The sequence below is a fragment of the Talpa europaea genome (assembly GCF_964194135.1).
Source record: "Talpa europaea genome assembly, chromosome: 3".
NCBI lineage: Eukaryota > Metazoa > Chordata > Mammalia > Eulipotyphla > Talpidae > Talpa > Talpa europaea.
The window spans coordinates 83,057,453-83,079,306 of NC_140069.1; the positions used below are offsets into that span (position 1 = coordinate 83,057,453).

Below are 21,854 nucleotides of genomic sequence, written 5' to 3' on the forward strand. Positions count from 1 at the left end.
CCCATCCTCAGGCTTTACAATTCTATAAGACAGCAAATGTTCTTACTGTGGTTAACAAGCAAAGGTCACCCTTCCTCTCTCGCTATACTGGGAATGACGCATCCGATACTGAGAACTGGGACAATTAGGAATTCTGGGGGGAAACTACCCTAAGAACGTTCTGTATTGAGCTTTGTTAACACATCGTCATAGGGAAAGTACAGGGCTGGGCCGCCATCAGACTCTGGATTCAAATCCCAGTTCCACATTTGCTAACTGAGAGACCAGGAGACCGCTCTAAGACTGGCTTTCCTAATCTGTAGCTCAGGGGAAAGAAAAATACCTGCTTTAAGGGCTGTGGGAGAGATGAAATGAGGTTATGCCTGGCATGTAATACCAAATGTTAAGTGAGTCTGTGGTGGGGGGGAGCGAGGGAGAGAGAGAAAGAGAAATTGGGGGGGGGGGGGGAATGTGTGTGTGTGTTGACATGTCCCTGACTCACTTGACAGCACTCACGAGACAGGGCGAGAGCTGGGCTAAGTGGCAGAGGATGGTGGCAGGGAGTTCTTTAATCAGTCATTATTTTCATTAGGCTGTTTTCCCATCTCGGCCTTGTAGGGCGGACTGTAGTGTGTCTTGCATAAGTCTGCTCTAGGAGCTTGAGAGCTGGAGTCTATTCCACAATTACCTGAGCCCCGTGAAACCGCGGCAGAGCCATGGCCTCCTCCTGGCGCAAAGTGAACTTCCTCAGGGCTGCCGCGGGTGGAGGTAGTCGGGACCTGGGCGTGGCTGGGGGTGCTGAGGCCGACTCCGTGCTACAGGGTGTGGTCAGCGCGGTGACAAGAGTCTTCGTGTGCACGGGAACTTGAAGACTACAGAGGAACGCGCGGGCGCCCACGGCGCCGAAGCAGAACTGGGAACATGGCCGAAGCTCCCAGCATGCACCGCGTCTGTAATTAGGCGCCCGGGGGGCCCCACTTGAGCGCAGTTGAGCCACCAGCATTGGTGAAGCTTTAGAAACGGTGGCTGCTTTGGCCAAAAGGAGTTGAAAGGAAGGGTTTGCTGCTGTCCTGATGGAGGGAAAGGAGCCCGAAGGCATACTTTGCAGAGCTGTGCATTTCCATGGAGAGGGACAGGCACACCGCCTGCCTTTGAGCAGTGTGTCTTACAGAAAGGCATTTCCTCCCTGATGATCATAACTGAAATAGGAGCCAAAAAATAGTCAACATTGTGTACGTTTGATTTGCATTTGTGTTTATTTACATCTCGGTGTACATGCATGAGAGACAGGGCCTCTTCCCTCACATCTCACATGGAATGTGCAAATAAAGCTTGTGCGGTGATCAAACACAAAGAAAGTTACCTTAAAACTGCTCCACTGCAAAATCAGGCCTCCTCCAAAGGGGCGGGAGTCCTGCCCAACAGAATCAAAGCAGCGGTGGGCACTGGGAGCCCCGATGACCAGACCTGTGTGCTGGGGTGGCTATGAGCTGGGAGCAGCAAGCCTCACACAGGCACAATTAGTGTGTCTTCTTAACTTTCCTTCTAAAGTTATTCGAGGGGACTGTGGTTTTGCCCTGAGCAAAACCCCCTTAACAGCAGGGAATCTAAAAACAAACAACATTATTTTATTAGGTTACCCCAGCAGATGAAAGCAGAGTGTTCCATTTGGACTCTTTTTCGAGTAAATTAATGCATTAGCTAAAAACAAACCCCTCTGAAAGAGAGTAACCGTTGTCCTCTGTAGCTTCTAAAGGAAAACTTACACTGTGCTTCTAAGGACACATAAATGTTAAATGGTGAGAAGAACAGAGAAAATGAGTTGTAAGTAATTAATATCCATTGACAAGAAAAACTATTTTAATGATATATTGCAGCTCCAATGCATCACTAATACTAAAAGACATGATTTTTTAAAAAGTATTATTTTTAACATGACCAGGAAATCAAAATATCTCAGTTTATGTGACATTTCCTGACTCAAACTAAGCAACCAATTAAAACCCATTTATATAGTTGCATTAATAAAATATATATTTACTTATGAATTCTCCATACATAAGACTGTGATTGTTTTCAGCTACGGTTTTAACTCCAGAAGTAGAAAAAGCCTGTAAAGTAAGAACCTAATAAATTGCTTATTGGAAAAAAATATGTTCCTCAAAAGTCCATCTGTTCCATCAGTCCGTCCATCCATCCATCCAATCATCTATCTGTCCAATCATCTATCTGCCCATCCGTGTGTCCATCCATCCATCCATCCAAATAATAACCAAAAGCCCACTAAATTCCTTGCATGTGGAACATGATTATACACAGATCTACTCATGTAGCCCAATCTGCTTTCTAACTGAAGATTATCAATATGTTCAAAGAGAAAAGTGTCTTTAGCTGCCTCAGCTGTTAAAATGAAGCAGCAAGCCTCCTGTGATCTTCATGGAAAGTAGAACTCTGGTAAGGTTGAGTTATTCCCCAAAGGTAAAGCACACAGCACACCCCTTTTGTGCACAGTACCATTTGTGGAAAGAACATTTCACTGCTCTTAGCAGGGAACGAGTCTTTTAAAAATCTTTGGAAAAATCCACATTCTGAAAGCATTTGATTACCCAGAATTTAAAATGGGATTTTGCTCAGTGGCAAGGCTACAAATTCATCCCTACAAGTATGGCTTCTGCGGTAAAGGACACATGATGATGACATTTAGAGATGCTTTATCTAGAAAGGTTGATAAATGGGGTCACAACATGGGATTCATCAAATTCCATTTGGAATATTGAAGACTTTCCTCCTTCTACCTGAAGTATTCCAATGTGACTTGCTGAATACCTAGCCAGAGGAGGTTACAGTTTCAGGCACAATTTGTTCCTGTTTTTATTCCCTGCTCACTGAGTTATGTGCTGTTAAACATTTCCAGAAGACTGTCAAAATGTAAGCATCCTGAGGTTTACATAGGCCACACCATTAAATAACATATAAGCACAATATTTTAAACATTGTTTTCCAGCAATGGTAAATATTTTAGCTAAGTAAAAACTGAAGCTTGAAATGCAATAAGCATTTAAATGACTCCTATCTGTGCCAGAATTCTTATTTTCCCCCGTGCAACGCTGGCTGCTGGGATTAAGGCGACCCCAGGGAGCTCAGCAAATGGTTGTGGGTTATGAGGTGTAGCATGAGTTTGGCGACAGCGTGCCACCCAGCCTCAAGAAACCCAGCCACGATTGGAACCCAAGAATCAGTGTGTTCACTTTGTGGTCGGGTTCACATTTTTTTCCCTCCTTGGAAAAAAAAAAAAAAAAAAACCCTGCTACATAAGTCAGGCCTCTCCCCCAACCCCCAAGCAATCACTACATGGACCAAGGGCAGAGCTGAAAGACGCCGGGGCTGGCAGAGCAGGGGGAGGCTGGCCCCTTTGGGTGGGTGGGCATGCATGCAGGAGTTACACGTTTTTCAGTTTCTCAGTACTAGGGAGGCAAACGGCCAACTGCATGAACAGCAGCCACAGCACTGGCAGCCTATTGTGCTGTCACTTCAGGAAGAAGAAAAACCCAGAACAAATTTGACGTGGTTTTGACCACACTGTGATTGCAGCCCTATTCAAGGATGTCACAGTCACACCACCCACTGAGCAGAACTCAGATGAAATGAGGCCTCCTTCAAAGTGTCTCAAGTCTCTGCTTATCCCCTAACAGAATAAGCCAAGGATTTTAAAGAAATACAGCCTTTTGACCATATCTTCCTTGATGTCCTGATACCTATTGCATCTCATTTACTAAAGAGAAATGCCCTCAGCTACAGGTTAAGTCCCACCAAACACCAACAGCGCCTACAGAAGATAGGGTGATGCACCATTATTGAGATTTGGGTCAGTGTTTCTATCATGAAAATTTGATCTTCAATAAAATTTTAAGCAAGCGAAGAGAAGGAAAGCAAGAGGTATACACTCAGGGACTTTTCTCCATATTCAAAGGAATAAAGCTTTAGTGCTTATTGTACCACCAGCCAAATGTCTAAGATACCTTTTGAGTTGTGTGACTGGTCTTTGAGATTAAAATATATTTGTTATTTATCACATTGCACAGGGATTGGGGGTGACAATGGGTAGAGTGAGGGGTTTTCTCTTTGGCTTTGTCATACCAAAACTGTAAAGGGAGCCAAGTGTACATTTTCCCTTTCTCTGGTGAGGATATAACAGAGCTTCTGTTTACTTAAAAAAAAAAAAATAATTCAGACATGGATGGTGCTGACATTCTGATTTTGAACAGTAACTTCTGAATGTCAACCTGCTGACCTACAGCAAGATAGAGACTGAAAAATGGTTCTCTTACAGAGGGAAATTTTGGAGACTCAGAATGTGTAAAATGACTACTGAAAGATTACAACCAGTAGCCTGTTGGAGAGCATGCTTACACGAGAACCCTAAATTTTGTTCAAGACTTAGCTCTTTTCCCAAATCATTATGGTGTGGCCAAATACTACCAAATGTGAGATACAGTGGCAGGTTTTGGGAATGATAGACAAGATTAAAAAATACAATTGCCACTATTTTATATCAATTCTGATGCCCAACTATTAGTAAAATAATTCTCAAGAGGCTGACAAAGGCACTGAGATGACTAGCACGAAATGTCAGCTTGCCAGGTTCCTTGTCTTCCTCTATTGAATGCAATTTCTCTCATTCTGAACATGGCACACTTGGAAGCAAGGAATGCACTACCTTGAAAGAACAGGAGGATATAGCCATGTCAACAGGTGCAAAATTTCCCTCAAAGTAAAACACAGAGTCCAAGAATGACAATTATCATAGTCATCAACCACATGACATACACAAGCACAAACAATTCCATAGCTTTAAAAATAGTTTATTTTCTTCCTCACAAACACACAAGCCTTCTGGCCATTATACAAGGTACCACAAATTAAAAGCTATTAAAGTGTGTTTGTCTTACATGATTCAAGATAAAATGGATTTTAAAAGTAAATGGGCGCCAATAACAGGGGGTGGTGTGGGGATACAGGTAGGTCCCAGTCACAGGGGCATGCATTTTTCTACATTGTTTATTGATATAGAAGAATCACCATTTGTGCATGATATGAGCAGTTACCACACTAGCACTTCCAGGAGAGAAGGGGCATCTCATAGTTTCTCTATTAATATAATAAAATGCCAAGAGCACTTCCATAAAGTACAAAGACTTCTCCCAAGTAGTCTTGGCACCAGTAACAGAATATGATTATTAAACATCTTCAATGTGGTTTTCGTTACAAAAAAAACATGTTTCACATAAGAGCTTCATAATATAATACAGAGACAGAATTAGTGCATATTTAAAATCTGAAACCAGGCTGGCTATTTCTGACAATATTTTCATTGCTTCCAGTGTTTTTTATTGCTATAAATATGCACCTAGTTTCCTACCAAGTCAAACACATGCATGAAACACTTTGCTCTGAGCACCATGATTGCCTTTTAGTAACATTCTTGGGACTGAAATCCTAGTCTAAGGAGAACAGCTCTCATTTCTATTCAGCTTCAGTTCTCCTAAATCATGTTAGTGCTGACCAAATCCCAGCCAATGTGAGATGCAAACAAAGGTTTGTGAGCAGAGGCCCAAATAATAATTACAAATAATTTCACAATGATCTGGTTATGAGAATACAAAGAAAACGAATGATTTCACTTCATAAAAAGCCTCAAATTGAATTGTAACTAGAGATGGAGATGAAAGGAATGAAATATTGCTTCATTCTGAGATGTGCATTCTTTAGCAACAGCTACAGCAATCTCCCAGCGCCAGCCCTGCTATGGGCCTCCACTGGGCACTTTTGAGGTAGATGTTGATGGCTTGAAGAGAGGTAGGTAAAGTCCAAATTTGTTTTCAATCCCTGCAAATGTTGCGACTGCCAGTTTATAGCCTCCAACATGATCAGGATTGGGAGCAGGCAGTGTGAGCCTGGATTTAGAAACCGGCTCTGATCTCACGGCTTTTCTGTAAGAAGAGAAAATAGAGTGTGAATCTGAGTTTTGTTTTATTATTTCTTTTCACATGGTAAAGACAACATTCAAAACCTTGAAATCTACATCGTAGAGGAGATGAGGAATTCTAGCAGGTCATATGCTCTCCTTTGACATGAGTTTGTAACATATTTAAGTGTTTTTCTACATTTTCTATTTTTCCACATTTTTATTTCCACTAGACTGATGCACCTTCCTCAATGGCGATTGAGTATGAGAAGCAACTGACATTTAGCTGCAGAGTTAGCAGGATACTTACACTCCTCCAAAATCAATGTTGAACCATCGCTGTAGCAATTCATATGTCAGCAAAGTGACACCAAACTGGGGTGAGGATCGAAACACACGAGCTTTGACAAAAATGGAGAAATAACAGACATAATTAGATTTTTTAAAAATTTACCTGATACCAAGGGTTTAGTTAAGAACAAATTATTTCCATACCACCAGCTCCTTTCCACAAAGCCTTTGGGCCTTCTTGCCGCAGTATCTTCCTGAAGCAGTCTATCACTCCATTGTAAGTGGTTTGGCCAGCCCGGGCAGCCACCTGTAATCGAGTCTTGATAACATCAGCAGGGGTCACTAAAGATGCCGCAGGCATACCTGCAGGAAAGACAACACAGCGGAGGCCAGTCACATTCTCACTATATAAAAATAACTGCTATGAAATGCCGGCCATGGAAAGAAAGTAAAGAAGCTGATGAAATCAAATGCCTATTTCACTATCCTCTCTGAGAAGCACAGTGGTTGACTATCTTGTCAGCGTGATGGAGACCCCTCGACACCTACAGACACCCCTCATTTTCCCTGCCCCAAAGCACCCATTCCTTACCTTTCTAGTCTTACATAATTTTAAGGAATGATTTTGCAGTAGCACCGCTCCAACTAGTTGAGAGCAAGTGGAAAGTTGTTTTCCTTTTCTTTTTTCTTTGCCTTTCTATTGAAATCTGATCAGAAACTAGCAAAGTTATTAAGTCCGATTTTTCAGAGGTGAAGCTTGTTTGCGTTTCCTTCTCATGCTTTTCTGTGGCTGCCAGCAGTCCTGGGAGGTGCTTCTCCACACATGCAGCCACCAGCTAGCCTCCAAACCCTAAGCTCTCCAGTTACACCAGAAAAAAACTTTACTGATAGCTACATACTGTTTGTGTGTGGGGAGGGGGTGAAAGGGGAGGTAGGGGGGGTGATCATAGATAGCACGTTAGGATTTCTTTTTCCTAACAGTGACATCTCTAGAAAAAATATTTGACAGAAAGCTTAAAATTTATACTGGCTGTTAATCAATGAAAAAGAAACAACAACAACAACAACAAACCCTCCCCAAATTACCAATGGGAAATTTTTCTACAGTCATTTTATCCAAAATGGGGCAGTCCATGTTTAGATTTTTAAAAGCGAGACTGTACTCAGAAGACACTGTCTCTTATGGTTTTATTACTTTTCCATTATGAACCTATTCCAAACCAAATTGGTCAAATGCAGATGCATAAATCTCCTTTGCTTTTTTTAAGGCTTAATAATTCTGTAAGAATTTCTGTCCAAACCAACGTGGTCTGGCTTACAACTACATCTCATCCTTCTAACAGACAGCTTTAAAGTTACAGTGTGTGCATGTGTGTCTGGGGAAATCTGCATGCTACACGTTTGCATTTATATGACTATATCTCTTCCTCGTCCATCTTTACTCGGTTGCCCAAACATTCATCTGAAGTAAGAGTTTTCATAAAATGCATCACGTTTTTGCATGTGAAAAAGCTCATTTTATATTCAGTGTTTTGCTGGATAAGTCAAACTGAATTTCCTATTAGCTTGGAGGAATTATTTTAACTTTGAGCCAAGAATTTATCCTCCAACATAATGGAAGGAAACAGAAAAATGCTTAGAAACCCACTGTGTTCACACCACTGATTTTGTTTTACTTCCTGGTTTAGAAAGAGTTTAGCAAGGCTGTCTTGCTTTAGAAAATGCAATAAAACCCTCCTTACAACAGTGAGCAGGCATGTCAGAATGTGAAAGACATACAAGCAATAAAATGGGTAAAAAATGCCATTCAGGTAGGATAGTTTTTATAATAGTTTCATGGTATAAAAGAGAGAAGTGTAGGGATAGGGGTGGGGTGAGAAAGAAAGATAATGATGAGTGGAATTAAAAATGTCCAAAAACCCCCCCCATTAAAATACTTAGTAAATTGTCTGGCAAAACTGACTGGTGTCGTGAGGGTGCTAAAAACAGACAGCCTGCACAGAACCCTTTCTGGCTCCCATCTCTCCAGGGCAGAGAGCTGCGAAGACCAAGGTGGGGACTTGTGGCCTGTGGACAGGGGATTTCTGGTGTGGAGATTTGCTAAATTAACCTGGGGAACAGCACCAAGCTGTTGATATTTAGGGCTGGGGTTGACAAAGATTACAAGTTAATTTGCTTGGTGTTCCAAAGGCTAAGACAATGTTGATCATGTTTTCAAGTTTTCTCTATTTCTATAGAAGGGGGAGCAAGAAGAGGATAGGACACAGGGAGGCTTTTTGGGTGTCTCAACACAGAGGAGACCAGTAGCCTGTTGACTCTTCAGTGGTGAGACAAATGTAGAGCCCATAGGGCCACCCACTACCTGAGTGACAGGAATATTCTGGGATGTAAGAAAATTTTAACTCTTTAAGTTTTCTCAGACTTCAAATGATTAGATTTTTTTTAAAGAGACCTCTTCTAAAAGTGTGTTTTTACCAGGATCGTTGATTTCATTCACATTTATTATAGATTTTGTCTGCTAGCCCAGGTTTTTATTTTCTCTGCTTCTAGTTTTTTTCTTTTGATCTCTACCCTTTCCTGCTTAAACATATATATTGAGATACTATATTCATTTATTACCTAGGTGTAATATTCACAATGTGTGCAATTAATTAGCATTTACTTCTTCTAGGTGAGGTGAGGATGAGGTGAGGACTTCAGTGCACTTTTACTTTTGTTCTTCCTTCCCTATAATTCTGCCTCCGAAACAACCACTCTTGTATTAATCCTTACATCGAAGTTAGCAACTCTTTAGAATGATTCTCAGGTCTGACTTTTATTTGCTGTGTATCATATAGACCACATTTTACTCTTTCTTAAACTCTCCATTTTGCTTCTGAGAAGATCTGTTGGAGGAGTATTTGAGTTTGTATGTGGAAGAAAGTGACTTGAGGTTTTGCCCTCCCTCCTAAATGCTAGTATGCCTGGGAATGTAATCGAGGTTCAAAACATTATCTTCTTGGCATTTTTAAGGTATTCAGGATTGTGGATGAGAAGTCAATCTTCCATTATTGATATGTTTTCTATCTCCCTTTCCTTATTTCTTTTGCAAAGGGAACTTCTGTTAAATAGATATTAGTTCCCCTGCCATTATTCCTACATGTCTCTCAATTTTTTTTCTGATCTTTCATCTCAATACTTCTATTCCATATTCTAGAGGTTCTTTTAATCCATGACTTTATTTTCCAGATGCTTAATTTGGTCTTTGGGCATATCTACACTATTATCCAGGCTACCCATGGATTTTAAATTTTGGTAATCTTATTATTAATTTTCAAGAAAGCTTTCTTATTGATTGCTTCTTTCAGATGCCTCAAAAGGCCCTAATTACAGTTCTTAAAAGTTTTCTTCTGTTCCAAGAATTGCCTGTTTTCTCTGTAATTTCCCCTATTTACTTAGCTTGATACTCCTTTTTGTCTGAGGACCTCTGGCTGTTTATTGATCTTCAAGTTCAAAGGACAGGTTGGTTAGTGTTGAGGATGGTTCCTACCACACCCTCATCAATCTCACCCCCAGGAGCTTCCCTGAATGGACAGGTGCAATGGCTCCATGAGGGGGAGAGACCTGTTAATTGGGCACAGAAGCTAAGGTAGGCTGCCAGGATGGGGACTTGCCAAATCACTGAAATGTAGGGAGCTTCACTTTGGAAGCAAAAGGAATTATTTTCTCCCCCTCTTAGGAAGAGTGGACATCAGTTTATTATTTTCTCTGTGGTCAAGGCTGAGAATTACTGGAAGACTTGCCCTGTTTTCTCTTCAGTTCCTTTCATGTGTCCTCTTGCTTAAGAATACAGTACTGGGATTTTAACCAGGCTTCAAGGCAGCCTGAAGCTCCAGATAAAAAGGAGAGGATACGGAAAAAAAAAAAGAAGAAGAAGAAGAAGAAGAAGAAGTGGATAGGACCAAGCTAACCTCACTACAGTGAATGCGTTCTTCAACTCTTGTTAATGATTTGCCCTAAAACCTCCACCCCTCACTCCAGGCATTCTATTGTTCATTTAGAGGCTAACATTCTCTGCTTCTGCGTTTATATTAAGAGTAGTTTTTCCTGCTCAGATTTTGGGTTGTGGCATATTTCAGTCCAACTTTAGAGTCGATATGGTTCTGTCTCCTGTCTTCTGAGGGCTGGTGCTAACCTTTTTATGCCAATAAGAAGTTTTGAAAAAATGTATTTTCTAACATTTTAAGGTATTTGGGAATAGAGAAGTGGTGGATGAATATGCTCAGTCTGTTACCTTCCTCTAAACTCTCTATTACTCTTTTTAAGGATCTAAGAATTTCTTTTAAATTATTTTGAGCTTCAGGGGCCTCCCTGGTGGCACAAGGAGTTAAATTGCAGCACTATGAAGCTATCCACAGCCACTGCAGCATGAGTTCCTTCCCTGGCCAGGGAGGTGACCCACATGGCACAGCAGACCTCTCCTGACTCACCTCCTGTTCCCCTCAGCAGTATATTTCAGTCAATCCGCATGTTCTGTTCCCCACTCTGTCTGTGGTGATTCCTCTTACCCCCCACACCTCTGGCCTGTACCCTAGTTCTTGTATGAATAAATAAATCTTTAAAAAAATAAATTATCTTAAGCTTCATATTCATATAATCAACACATTTGTGCCAACAGTATTTCTCTCTTAATACACATTTGTGATAGCATCATGATCAGTCACACATACACAAGACTTCATCTCAGCATATTCCATTACTTTTAAAGATATTCCTGAATTACAACTGAAGTCTAAGCAAGTAATTCAAAGAAAAGGTCATTGCTACAGTTCGACTTGTTCCTGTATCTCATCACTCTCACAATTAAAATCATGGAGTAGATCACTCCCCTCTATAAAGTTTGAGGAGTATTAGATAACCTTTATTTGATATTTTACATAAAACAAATTCACTGCCCTTCATTAATCCAAAAACAAGTTGACTGGAGGAAATTGGAATTTGGTTTTTTAATTTCAGGTTCCTGCTTCAATCCTCACCTTCTGACATAGTGAGACACTTTGGCCATTGAACATAAGTTCAAATATTGGTTATCCTGTGAAATAATGGTGTAGATGTTACCAATATTTAATGATTCCCAGCTTATAACTAGATAGTAAATCTAAAAAAAATTCTCTCGGTTTTGACATACCAACAACTACCTCTGTTATATAATCTGTTAACTCTCTGCGTAGTTACACAAAATCAACAACCTAATTTCAAGTGAATCCAATGTTTGAAAAAAGATCATACATGAGTAACAGAAATTACTATCAGAATACACAAAGTACAATGTTATTCATTTTATACCAGTTCCATCTTATTTATAACAGGTTCAACCAAAAAATGTATATATCTATGTAAGAGATAAACTCAAAAATAAAATACAAAATTTCTTCTTTCCTTTTACTCTCACTGGCATCCATAAAGAATGTGGGAATCTGATAAAACCTCCACTCAACAGTCCCTACAAGCATGGTGCATTTTTGTACTTGTTGCTACTTCTGAACTAATGTCTTCTTGCCTTTCTGCATGGAGAATTCAGCAATCCAGCTGAGCATGCCAGCAGGTCCTATACTTGGCAGCTGGTTGCCCAGCTCTCTCCCATGATATCAGTTAACTGCTTATCACTGGATATAGATTTCCACGTTCATTATAATAAAATCCAATACTAATTTTTCTTATTCCTTGTAATACATCATTAGGCATTTTAATGTGGATTTCAGGTACACAACCATTTGCAAATGAGGACAGCTTCATTTTTTTTTTCCTAATATAATGCCTCTACTTCTTTTTCTTATTTTACCACATTGACTGGGACCTCCAAAATATGATTGAAAACTGAAATGATAGTACAGCTTTGCCTTATCCCTAACTTTTACAAGAATGGCAATTATAACATTTGACATTGGTTTCTGATATCTGTTATTAACAAAGTAGGTTAGTTCTCTTAGTTTTACATAGATTTGTGAAATATGCAACCATATACTTTGTAGTTGATCTGTTTTTTGGGAAAAAAAAAAAAAAAACCACCGATGGGACAAATTGTCTTATATTTTTCCTATCTTATAGGGAAGGGAAGATGAGGGGAAGATGGACAATAAAATGTAAATAAATGTATAGTAAGTATGCAGCTAGCTCTGTAAATAGCCTGCAATGATCTTTATATTCTGGTATTTGCACCTCTGCCTCTGTGTCCTCTCTATGCATAACCAACAGGACCTTGTGGAAATGAAGGAGTGTGACTTTTAAGGTTAGGCCATAAAAGACATTACAGCTTCTGTTTTGCTGTCTCTCTCTCCATCCTTCTTCCCTCTTCTGCTTCCCCACCCTGACTCTGATCTTGCTCTGACCCAGCTGCCCTATGGTGAGGACATCCAAAGTAACCTATGGAGTTCCATGTGGCAAGTAACTGAGGCCTCTTGCCAATGGCCATGTGATTCAGCTGTCTGGAAAGTGAGTCCTCCCATTCAGAGAACGTGACTGTCGTCTCAGGTCAGACCTTGAGCCCGAGGCACCAGGATAAGCTCCTGAGCCACAAAAACTATGAAATGATAGTTTGTTGTTTTAACCTGGTAAGTTTTGTGGTAATTTGTAATGCCACAATAGATAACTAATTCAAATGGTATCTGGAAAAGAACTCTGAAAGACAAAAGGACTCAGATAATAGCAGCATGAGGATCTTAAATATTTCAAACCTTCAAGAATAATGTGGCAGTGCCTTGAATGCAATCATATTTTTTTCCCCAGCAAACTGATTTTAGAGAATATATTTCTCTAAAGAAAATGATCCAAAATAGTGAAAATGCCTTTCAGCATAAAGATTTTTAAAAGTAACACCACACATTTAAACTTTTCTGAGAAAAATTTAAGTATCTAAAATGGTATGCAGAATTTAAAGGCCATGTTTACAAAGTTTTAAATGACATATAACATTAATATTATTATTGAATATTTAAAAATATTTACTATTAGCCGAAAAACAAGCAGAGAGGGATTAAATAATTTGTGTAGGTAACACGGTTCTTTTTTTTAAATTTTTTAAACAATATTTGCTTCCCCTCACACCCTCTGATTGAGTCCCCACAGAATTTCATTCCCCAAGGCACCCATGCACCATCACCACAGTCCTCTGTGCTCCTCCCTCCCTCCTTCCCTCCCTCTGATTCCTCTCCCTCCTCCTCCCCTACAGTAATATAGGGAACCAAATAAGACATCAGTGTAAAAAAAAATAATAATAGTACAAAACACAACAAAGCAAAAACAGACAATTAGGTAACATAGTTATAAGTGGGAAACTGGGATTTGAACCTGGATAATCCGATGAGCAGCACCTGCCACTAAACACTTTTGCTGTGATGGTTAACAATGCTTCAGACATAATATTAAGTGAAAACCATGTATACATAGTGTGATCACAACTCTGCTAAAAACCATTCATTCAAAGGGAGGGTAATTGGCAAATTTTCTTAGAGTCATGGAGTAATAAAATTTTATTTAGCCCTTCTGATATTTTCTAAACACTCAACAATGAGCAATATTATTTTCAGAATCATTTAAAAAAAGAAAGAATAAATAAGAAAAGAGAAAAAAATTAAAAGAGAAATAAATTCTACTAGTAGTTTCTACTGCTCTGGTAGCATGCATCATGCAGGTATTTCCTACCTAGAGCTGAAATCGCTTTTGGGTAGAAGTGAAAGGCAGTATTTTTGTGTTGTGAAGAAAATAATGCTTGTAGAGGGTTCTAGACTCTGACCTGAGCATTTACTATCTGCTGGGACCTGTGCTAGGTCCTTCACGTGGGTGTCTCACTTGAGCCTCACAACCACACTCTGAAGACAAAACAATGATCATCTCCATTTACAGCCAAGGAAACGAGGACTTAGAAGAGGTTAAGTAACTTGTACACAATCACATATTATTAATCATTATGTTAGTTTTCCCCATTTGGTCTTTCCTAATTTCAACTAAATAATGTGAGACAAAATGTATTACTATAAACTTTTGGTTCAAAAGCTATCATTTATGCAATGTCGAAATGGCATATAAAGGACACAGTGAATCAATGGACAGGCTGGGGATCAAAATTGAGAATTTTATATTCTAGTCTTCAAATCATGATATCTTCATGTAAGAATGGTCTCACAGCTATTTAATACAAGTAGAGTCTCTGAGCATCCAGAAAAGGACAGCCCTACTTTATATACGAATATCACTGCTTTTGAAAAAAAGAGATCAAGTATGAATTAAAGAACTGCCTCCAGGGGTTCCCAGGGCTACAGGCAGGATAGAGGTCCATACAGAGCAAACAACTTCTCAAAGCAGGGGGTTCTCAAGAGACTCAGCCTACAAATCTATGAAAACAACACCTGTATCAAAACTGTTTGGCCAAGCATCCCATGACTGCCTTAGGGTCTGTTTACTCATTAAATGTTTGTCACCACCTGGAGAGTTAATCCAGATTGCTCCAGTCTTTCTAGTCTCTGGACAAGGAAAGGCATAAAAGAGCGAACAGATTCCTGCTGTGGGAACAATCAAAATTTCTCTAGGGATTTACATTAGGATGTAGAAGCCAGCTTCAGTATCTATTTTTTCCTATTGATATTTTCACTGTATCACTGAATAAAAGACAGTTCTCTCTATATTCAATTAACAAACACACCCTATCCCTATAACCTTACACATATAAGAAGACTCAGAATGGAACAGGCCTAAGTCAGTTCTGATTCTACCACATTTATTTAAATGATAACCACTGCTTAAATTTAGGACAAGCTTTTATACTACCCTATTTTTCTTAGACACCTTTAAGGAACAAGATTTTTAATTTTAAAAAATTTTCAACTGAACTATGCTATAAAATGCAACTATAAAATGATCTGGAACTTGATTTGAAATCCAGTAATACCACAAAATGCACCAATTTTCCATGAGTCTTTTTCGGAGTAAGAGTTGCTTGAAAATCTAATCTGCCATAAGTAAGATTAATTTCTTTTTTTTCAGTAGCCATTCAAAGCAATCTATTGCCATCTCATAAGTACCCCGTCAAGACTACAAGCAAGGGGCCTCCCCGGTGGCGCAGCGGTTGAGCGCTGGGTTGCGAAGCTGCGCGCGGCGTCTGCGGCGCCAGTTCGATCCCCCGGCTGCTCCCCGGCCACCAGAGGAGGGTCCCACATGGCGTGCAGACCTCTCCTGCCGCCCGCTGCTCCCCTCAGCAGTGTACTTCGGTCCTTCTGCCTGCTCTGCTCCCTGCTCTGGCTCTGGTGAATTCTCTCACCCTCCCGCGCTTCTGACTGTACCCAGTGCATGTATAAACCAACCAACCAAATAAATAAATAAATAAGACATGCCTCTAGAAAATTAAAATAAATAAATAAATAAATAAATAAAGACTACAAGCAAGTATTCCAGCACAGGAGGAGGGCAGGTAGTACAGACCTCTGGAAGAGACACTCACCAGCTATGGCACCAGCCAGGAGCAGGCTTCCAGGGCTGACTTGCCCTTCTTCATTCGCGAAGGAAGCCTTCACATGAGCATAGCATGGGAAGTAGATGGCCGAGAAAGGAATGTCCCGCAGAAAGCATGCTTTGGCACCCTTCAAGTTTGAAAAGGAAGAAAAACCACATGAAACACATATCCCATTGAGGAGATCAGCTTCTTTGGAACTTACCTCAGAACAAAATATTCCTGGAGAAGACCAAATTTGAATTCCCAAGTTGAAAGGGAACAGAAAAAAAACAACAACACCCAAGTTATGCAAGTAATAAATCTAACTTTTGTTTTTAAAAATCAATTATTTTACCAAGTTTGCATGAGCTAGACGGATAGCTTAATTTTTCTAATGGTAACGTTTGGATGAAAATATTTTTGGAGCTGCCTGTGACATCCTTTTATGTTCTTACTGATGGCATTTCAAGGAGGATCTGTTCTGGGATGATGGGCAGTAAACAAATATGTTAGCTGTCGAGAGACGTGGTTTTGTTTTTCATACTATATGAGAATCTGGTGACAGTACTGGACAGTACTGGACACTGGACACTCAAAAATCACACATATATAAAAAACTATATACCTTTTCATGAGGTTCAGGGATCTAATTTATTCACAGGCACACCCCTAACCCCCCCCGGGCTTATAAAACATTGACACAAGTTTATTCTAAAGTCTTAAATATTTGCAATAATTCCTCCACATTTAAGAGCTGTGAGTACAACAATCAACAACTATAGCAAATTTTTCACCAAATTATTTCTGGTGCCAAAGTAATGCCACATAGAAGCCTTGAGAATTGATGCATGTCCAAAAACAAACATTGTTAAAAAAAAATAGACATACATTGTGCTTAAAGTATATTAAATGGGAAGGAAGTAACCCCTTTTCAACACTTAATAATTTAATACTATTTCTTTCAGTTATCTAATACCTAAAAATTTCCACCAAATTTAGAGATTCTTCAGAGAAAGTAATGACTCCATCTAGACACAACAGCTCCAGCCAAGCCCTGTGACATTTACTGAGGTTTAGGGATGTTAGATCTTACAATCTGTCAAAGTTCCTTTTCCACTCACTACATATCTGTTACTTTAGTCTTTGCTTTTCTGACACCAGTATTATACTCTTGATTCAAACTGAGCTTGTGGGTAATAAATCCCTTAGTCTTTTTCATATGAACCACTACTAACCTGGGTCTACTGTAACTTATTAGTTGCTTTAAACAAGTAACATAAGCAGGACTTTATGTTTAATCCTATTAAACTTCATCCTATTTTGGCCCATCCTTCCAACCAGAACAAATGCTTGGAATCTGGATTCTGTCATGTTGGCTATTCCTCAGTCAACTCACCCACGGATGTGTTAAGATGCCTCTGTTCACTCTGAATGCAGTAAATGACCCACATCATTTACTACGGCCAATGAGCCCACACTTCTGTATCTTGTCTACTCCCAGACTGTTAGATGCCTAAATGAAATAAGAACCACAGTCCACCACACCCAAATCCTCATTTTACACATATGCAAATGGTTGCCTAGCACAGTTAATCAATTGCATGGGTAAGCGCCATGATGTTGGCTTTCAGGGGGCAAACTTGGAGGTAGTGGCAAAGATGGTTCCAAAACTCAGAACTCCTGAGTTTTCCCACCTCCCCCAGTTTTTTCAAGGGAGAGAGTACAGGATATCACCAATATGCAAATATAGTATACACTCCTATCTTATGATTATATTAAGTTATACAAACAAGGTAGTTACTATGTAAGGGCAACATTAGCACCCATTTGTCTATTTTCTCTTCCTCGCCTATATCCTGCCTCCAAACCTTCCTGTACAGACAATTCTGTTAGCTATTTGCAGGCCTGATTCAGGAGATATTTCATATTAGACACCAAATAACCAACTCAGATCAAGTTCAGTTAATCCGTCCACTCTCTCAATATAATAAAAATCATTGCCATATTACTGACTTTCTAAGCAAATCACTTTGGAGTAATTTTTCTGGCATAACTCCTCCTCCCACAAATTCTGCTTTTTAACTAAATCCATTAGTTTCCACTTTTAACCACATCTCCAAAATCTTTGCATCTTAGAGTTGAACTAACTTCTAAATGTTTAAAAAAAAAAATCAGGACTATTTGCCCCGATTATAAAATACTGAATGGTTATTATAAACAATATAGATGAGTATAATATTTTAAATGGCTCTTAATTTGCTCCAGCCTGAGATAATTGCTGCAGCTATTATACATGTTCTGGAGCACTTTTTTCAATAGTAATACCAACAACTATTTCCATAGTTGGAATCATGCTCATGGTGGTTCTGAGTTCTATCTTTTCTTTTCCTTAAATTCACTGTGTATTTTTGGAGGTGGGGGGAGGAGTATCGTTCAATATCTCCTTCATTCCTCAGCCATGATGTTAAATTTCCTTTTCCTTTCTATTTTTGTTCCAGAAACTACTGCCATCTTTTTCTTGGCTGTCCTATGGCACAGGTCTTCTCGAAGCTTTGTAATGATTTCACTTCCTATTTTCCTCTCCTTAGTCAACATGATTCCACTCAGGTAAAGCTACTCAATGCTCCATTCATCTGGCACATCAAGGTATACCCATCACTCTGCATCTTCTTTGATGATGCCTAAGCTGGGAACATCAGCCTTTTAAGCACCACCCCTTCATTCATTTAAAGCCCAAATACTACCCCTTCCACTGAGGATCTTTTAACTAGGAGATAGGGAGTGGCTTCCTCATGGCTCCACATTGTCTACACTGTCTCACTGCTATTCTGAGTTCTCTTCATGTTCTTCTATCTACGTCAACATAGATTCTTTCACAGTGTAAGCAAACAAGAGTCAGGAACTACAGTCTGATTAAATTTAGAAAACACTTAACAAAATCTTCAGCTGTCCGTTAAAGCCTAAGGCTTCCTGGTGATAGAGACTTGGTTTTGCAAATTCCCGTAAACATAAATCACAACTAAAAAGAGAAATGATAGGCTTTGGGATATGTTGTCAATTTTCTATAAGGAAAACTCACTGATTTCTTGAAAAAGTATATTAGAAACCCAAACCAAACTTTTAGTTTTTCAAGCAAGGATATGTTATTTGTTGTCAGTATAACAGAGGTTAAAGACAAAGTAATTGGTAAATCTGCAGTGGAATATTAAAGATAGAAAAAAAGAAGAGACAGAGATTAGCTCCTCTTATGCTATGTGGCTTCCACATGCCCAGAAGGCCATGGGAAGACATGATCTGAAATTACAGACATCCTTGCAAGAAAGAACTCTCCTTCCTTTTCTGAAATCATAACAAATCATGTACCATCGTGAGGACTGCTTAGCAAGGGGTGTCATGTGCTTTAAGAGGTCTGAAAACAGCTCCAGATGACTAAGAAAGATGAAGTGATCAAAACAAACAAACAAACAAGGGCAAATCTAAAAGAACGTGGAGTACACTGAGAGCGATAAAAGAAAAATGGTTAGGAGTATGTTTTATTTTTCTTACCCGGGATCGGACCACTGTGGTCGAAGAAATGCAAACTAGGGTAAATATCAGACAGGTCTAGGGTTTCTGATTATTTGAGAAAAGGGAAGAAAAGGAAGTCAAGAAAGAAAAAGTTGCGGAAGAGCCACCACTCCCATTCCACAGAGGCAGGCCAGCTTTGCCAGAAAGTTAAAACATTTAAAAACTTACATGTCACAGAACGAGGTGTGAAGAACAGCTGGGACAGCAACTGTATAGCCACGTGATGAGCTGGGGAGAACTTGGTTCTGATCCCTCCTCCCACATTAAAAATACCTTTTTTGACCACTCGCATCAGGGGTTTAGATCGTCAGGAGTTTGGGCATGAATGAGGTAAAATCTGTGTAAGCCCTGTGTGAAGTTGCAACTGCAGTACAAACAGAAGGGGCAGTGCAGAGGAGGTCCTTGCCTCCCAGCCTCCCTGGCACCTGCCTGGTCCCACAGCCCGGCACCTGCCCAGGCTCTCCCCACAGCAAATCACTCTCACACCTTGGCATCAAAGCCCAATTCCCAAAGAGAGCTAACTTTGCAAAGGGTTAGAAAAAAAGGCAGAGACTTATTAAATTCCCCTAGCCTCCTTTCCCCACCACTCCCTCAGGTCTAAGGCACAAAGGCAGGTGCCAATTTGTAAGGCTGCCTCAGGCAATACCTGACCTGTGGCTCCAGTGCAATGAAAAGAGAGGCAGGATGTGAAAAAGGCTTTTAAAGTTCCAAAGGTGAAAATGCTTCTCTCCCAGATTCCTTGATAAATCCTTCACTTTGTGGTGAACACCCATTCTCCAGTCCTACATCAAAACATAAACCTGTTTGACTTGAATGCTACTTGCCCCTGCTTACAATTTTGACTAAGTGAATAGCCATTCCTCACAGCAACTTTATAATAAAGGGAAACATTCTGTGCTGCCCAAAAGCTTACGTCAGCAACACAAAAATAATTACTTTGGTTATTAAAAAATTAATAAATTATTAAGTGTGTGCCACCTTAAATAAATCTGTAAATGTTCTTAACCCATAAGAAAATCCACACATTTTCCAGCCTTCAGTCTTTTCTCTAAGCAGTGCTGCCTCCAGAAATCTCTAGCTGGCCCTAAATTTTCTTTGTAAACAGAGTAAGATCACCTGGGAAAATTAATAAATAGAAAATGCAATCACCAAATCTCTTGCTATTCATGCAAGCACTCCCTCTCTAAAGTGGGGAAAGTGGGGTTTCTTTGTTTAATAAAAGGCCTACTAATAACAGATAACTACAATAAAAGGCACATCAGGGAAGATCTGTATGTAAAAAAACTTGGAATCCAAACTGAGATGTAGTTTAATTATGGACTCTGGCTTGATTCCAATTCTGTATCATTTGGAAGTCTCTCCATCATCCTACTATATAAGGTCTGGGATAGGTTCTCTGAGGGTAGACCTCACTTAATTTCAAATCAGTAGTCCACAGCAGACACAGGCCAATTAGACAGGCTTAGAAGAGCTGGCCACAGTGTCACCACAGCAAAGGAATTATTTAGTTTGCCTTTTTGATGTGGACATTGTGTTGAAAGCCCAAGGAAACTTTAATCAAGTCTCAAGTTGCTGGAATCATTCATTCAAATTTACTCTGGCAACTCTGTCTGGCAGGAACTTGTCAAAAGGTATAACAGGATTTGTATTTTACACACACACACACACACACACACTCTCACACACACACTCCACTGCTATGTCTTTTTTTCTTCTTTTAAAGCTCTTCATCTCGGATGGTATCACACCTGCCCAATCATCCTTCAAAACATAGTTCTGAAGGATGGTTGCTGATAAAGAAGTCAGGGACAGGGCAGGTCTTTTCGCATGCTAATTCCTGCTTATCCTAGCTGTACCTGCAAATACAGCTCTAAACAGACTACTTCTAATACAGGGAAAGGTAATTACATTCACAAAGGCACCTCTGTGTCGGGCCAGGCACCAGGAGCCAGCAGGTCTGGGAGACGGAGGCTTAACAGAGACTCCTGCAGTGAATGCACATTGTCTGGCATGGGGGAAAATGCCAGACTGGGGGACCCTGCAGCATTCAAGACAACAGTGGTGCACCTTGTCTGAGAAGGTTATTTAATGCTGCTGGCACCTGTAGTCAGAGCCACCCCTCTTTTCCTACCTTACAGGTTTAGAATTTATTTGGCATGTATAATTGTATATTTTGATCCTGGAGCTACAAACAATGGGCAGCATGTCATGTCTTGATCCCTTAACATTCCTCTTGGTTTTTCCCAAGCGAGTTAACCCTTGTATACACAGCCTGGCAGCACCTCTCCTGCCCAGTTAAGGGATAGTTAGGCCCCACGTGCCTGGGATTTGAACAGGGTGAGTTTCAATTTCTTGCTGAGAAATATTACGGGTGCCAAGACCTGTTATGTGATTGTGTCATTGGTGTTAAAACCAAATAAACCAGCCAACAATGGAAGAATCAATTTCAGTGGAATTGAAATGACTTCAACTTGAATATAAAATATCAATGCCTATTATTTGGTTTCTTTTGCCCAGGGATGTTTAGGATATTGGTTTTTCTCCTTACTTTTATTGCAATTCTAACAAAACTTGCCAACTCAAGATTCT

The 21,854-nt window shown here is 39.9% G+C and overlaps 1 protein-coding gene across 1 annotated transcript in view; it reads right to left on the minus strand.

Moving 5' to 3' along the window:
• Positions 1–5,782: 5,782 nt before the first annotated feature.
• Positions 5,783–21,854, minus strand: part of SLC25A13 (solute carrier family 25 member 13) — a gene marked incomplete at both ends in the record, with an annotated part of 168,415 nt that continues 152,343 nt past the window's right edge. Inside the window, 4 exon segments of the mRNA XM_084229817.1 lie at positions 5,783–5,969; positions 6,255–6,345; positions 6,440–6,598; positions 15,708–15,846. Of these exon segments, the coding sequence (XP_084085943.1) occupies positions 5,783–5,969; positions 6,255–6,345; positions 6,440–6,598; positions 15,708–15,846 (576 nt within the window).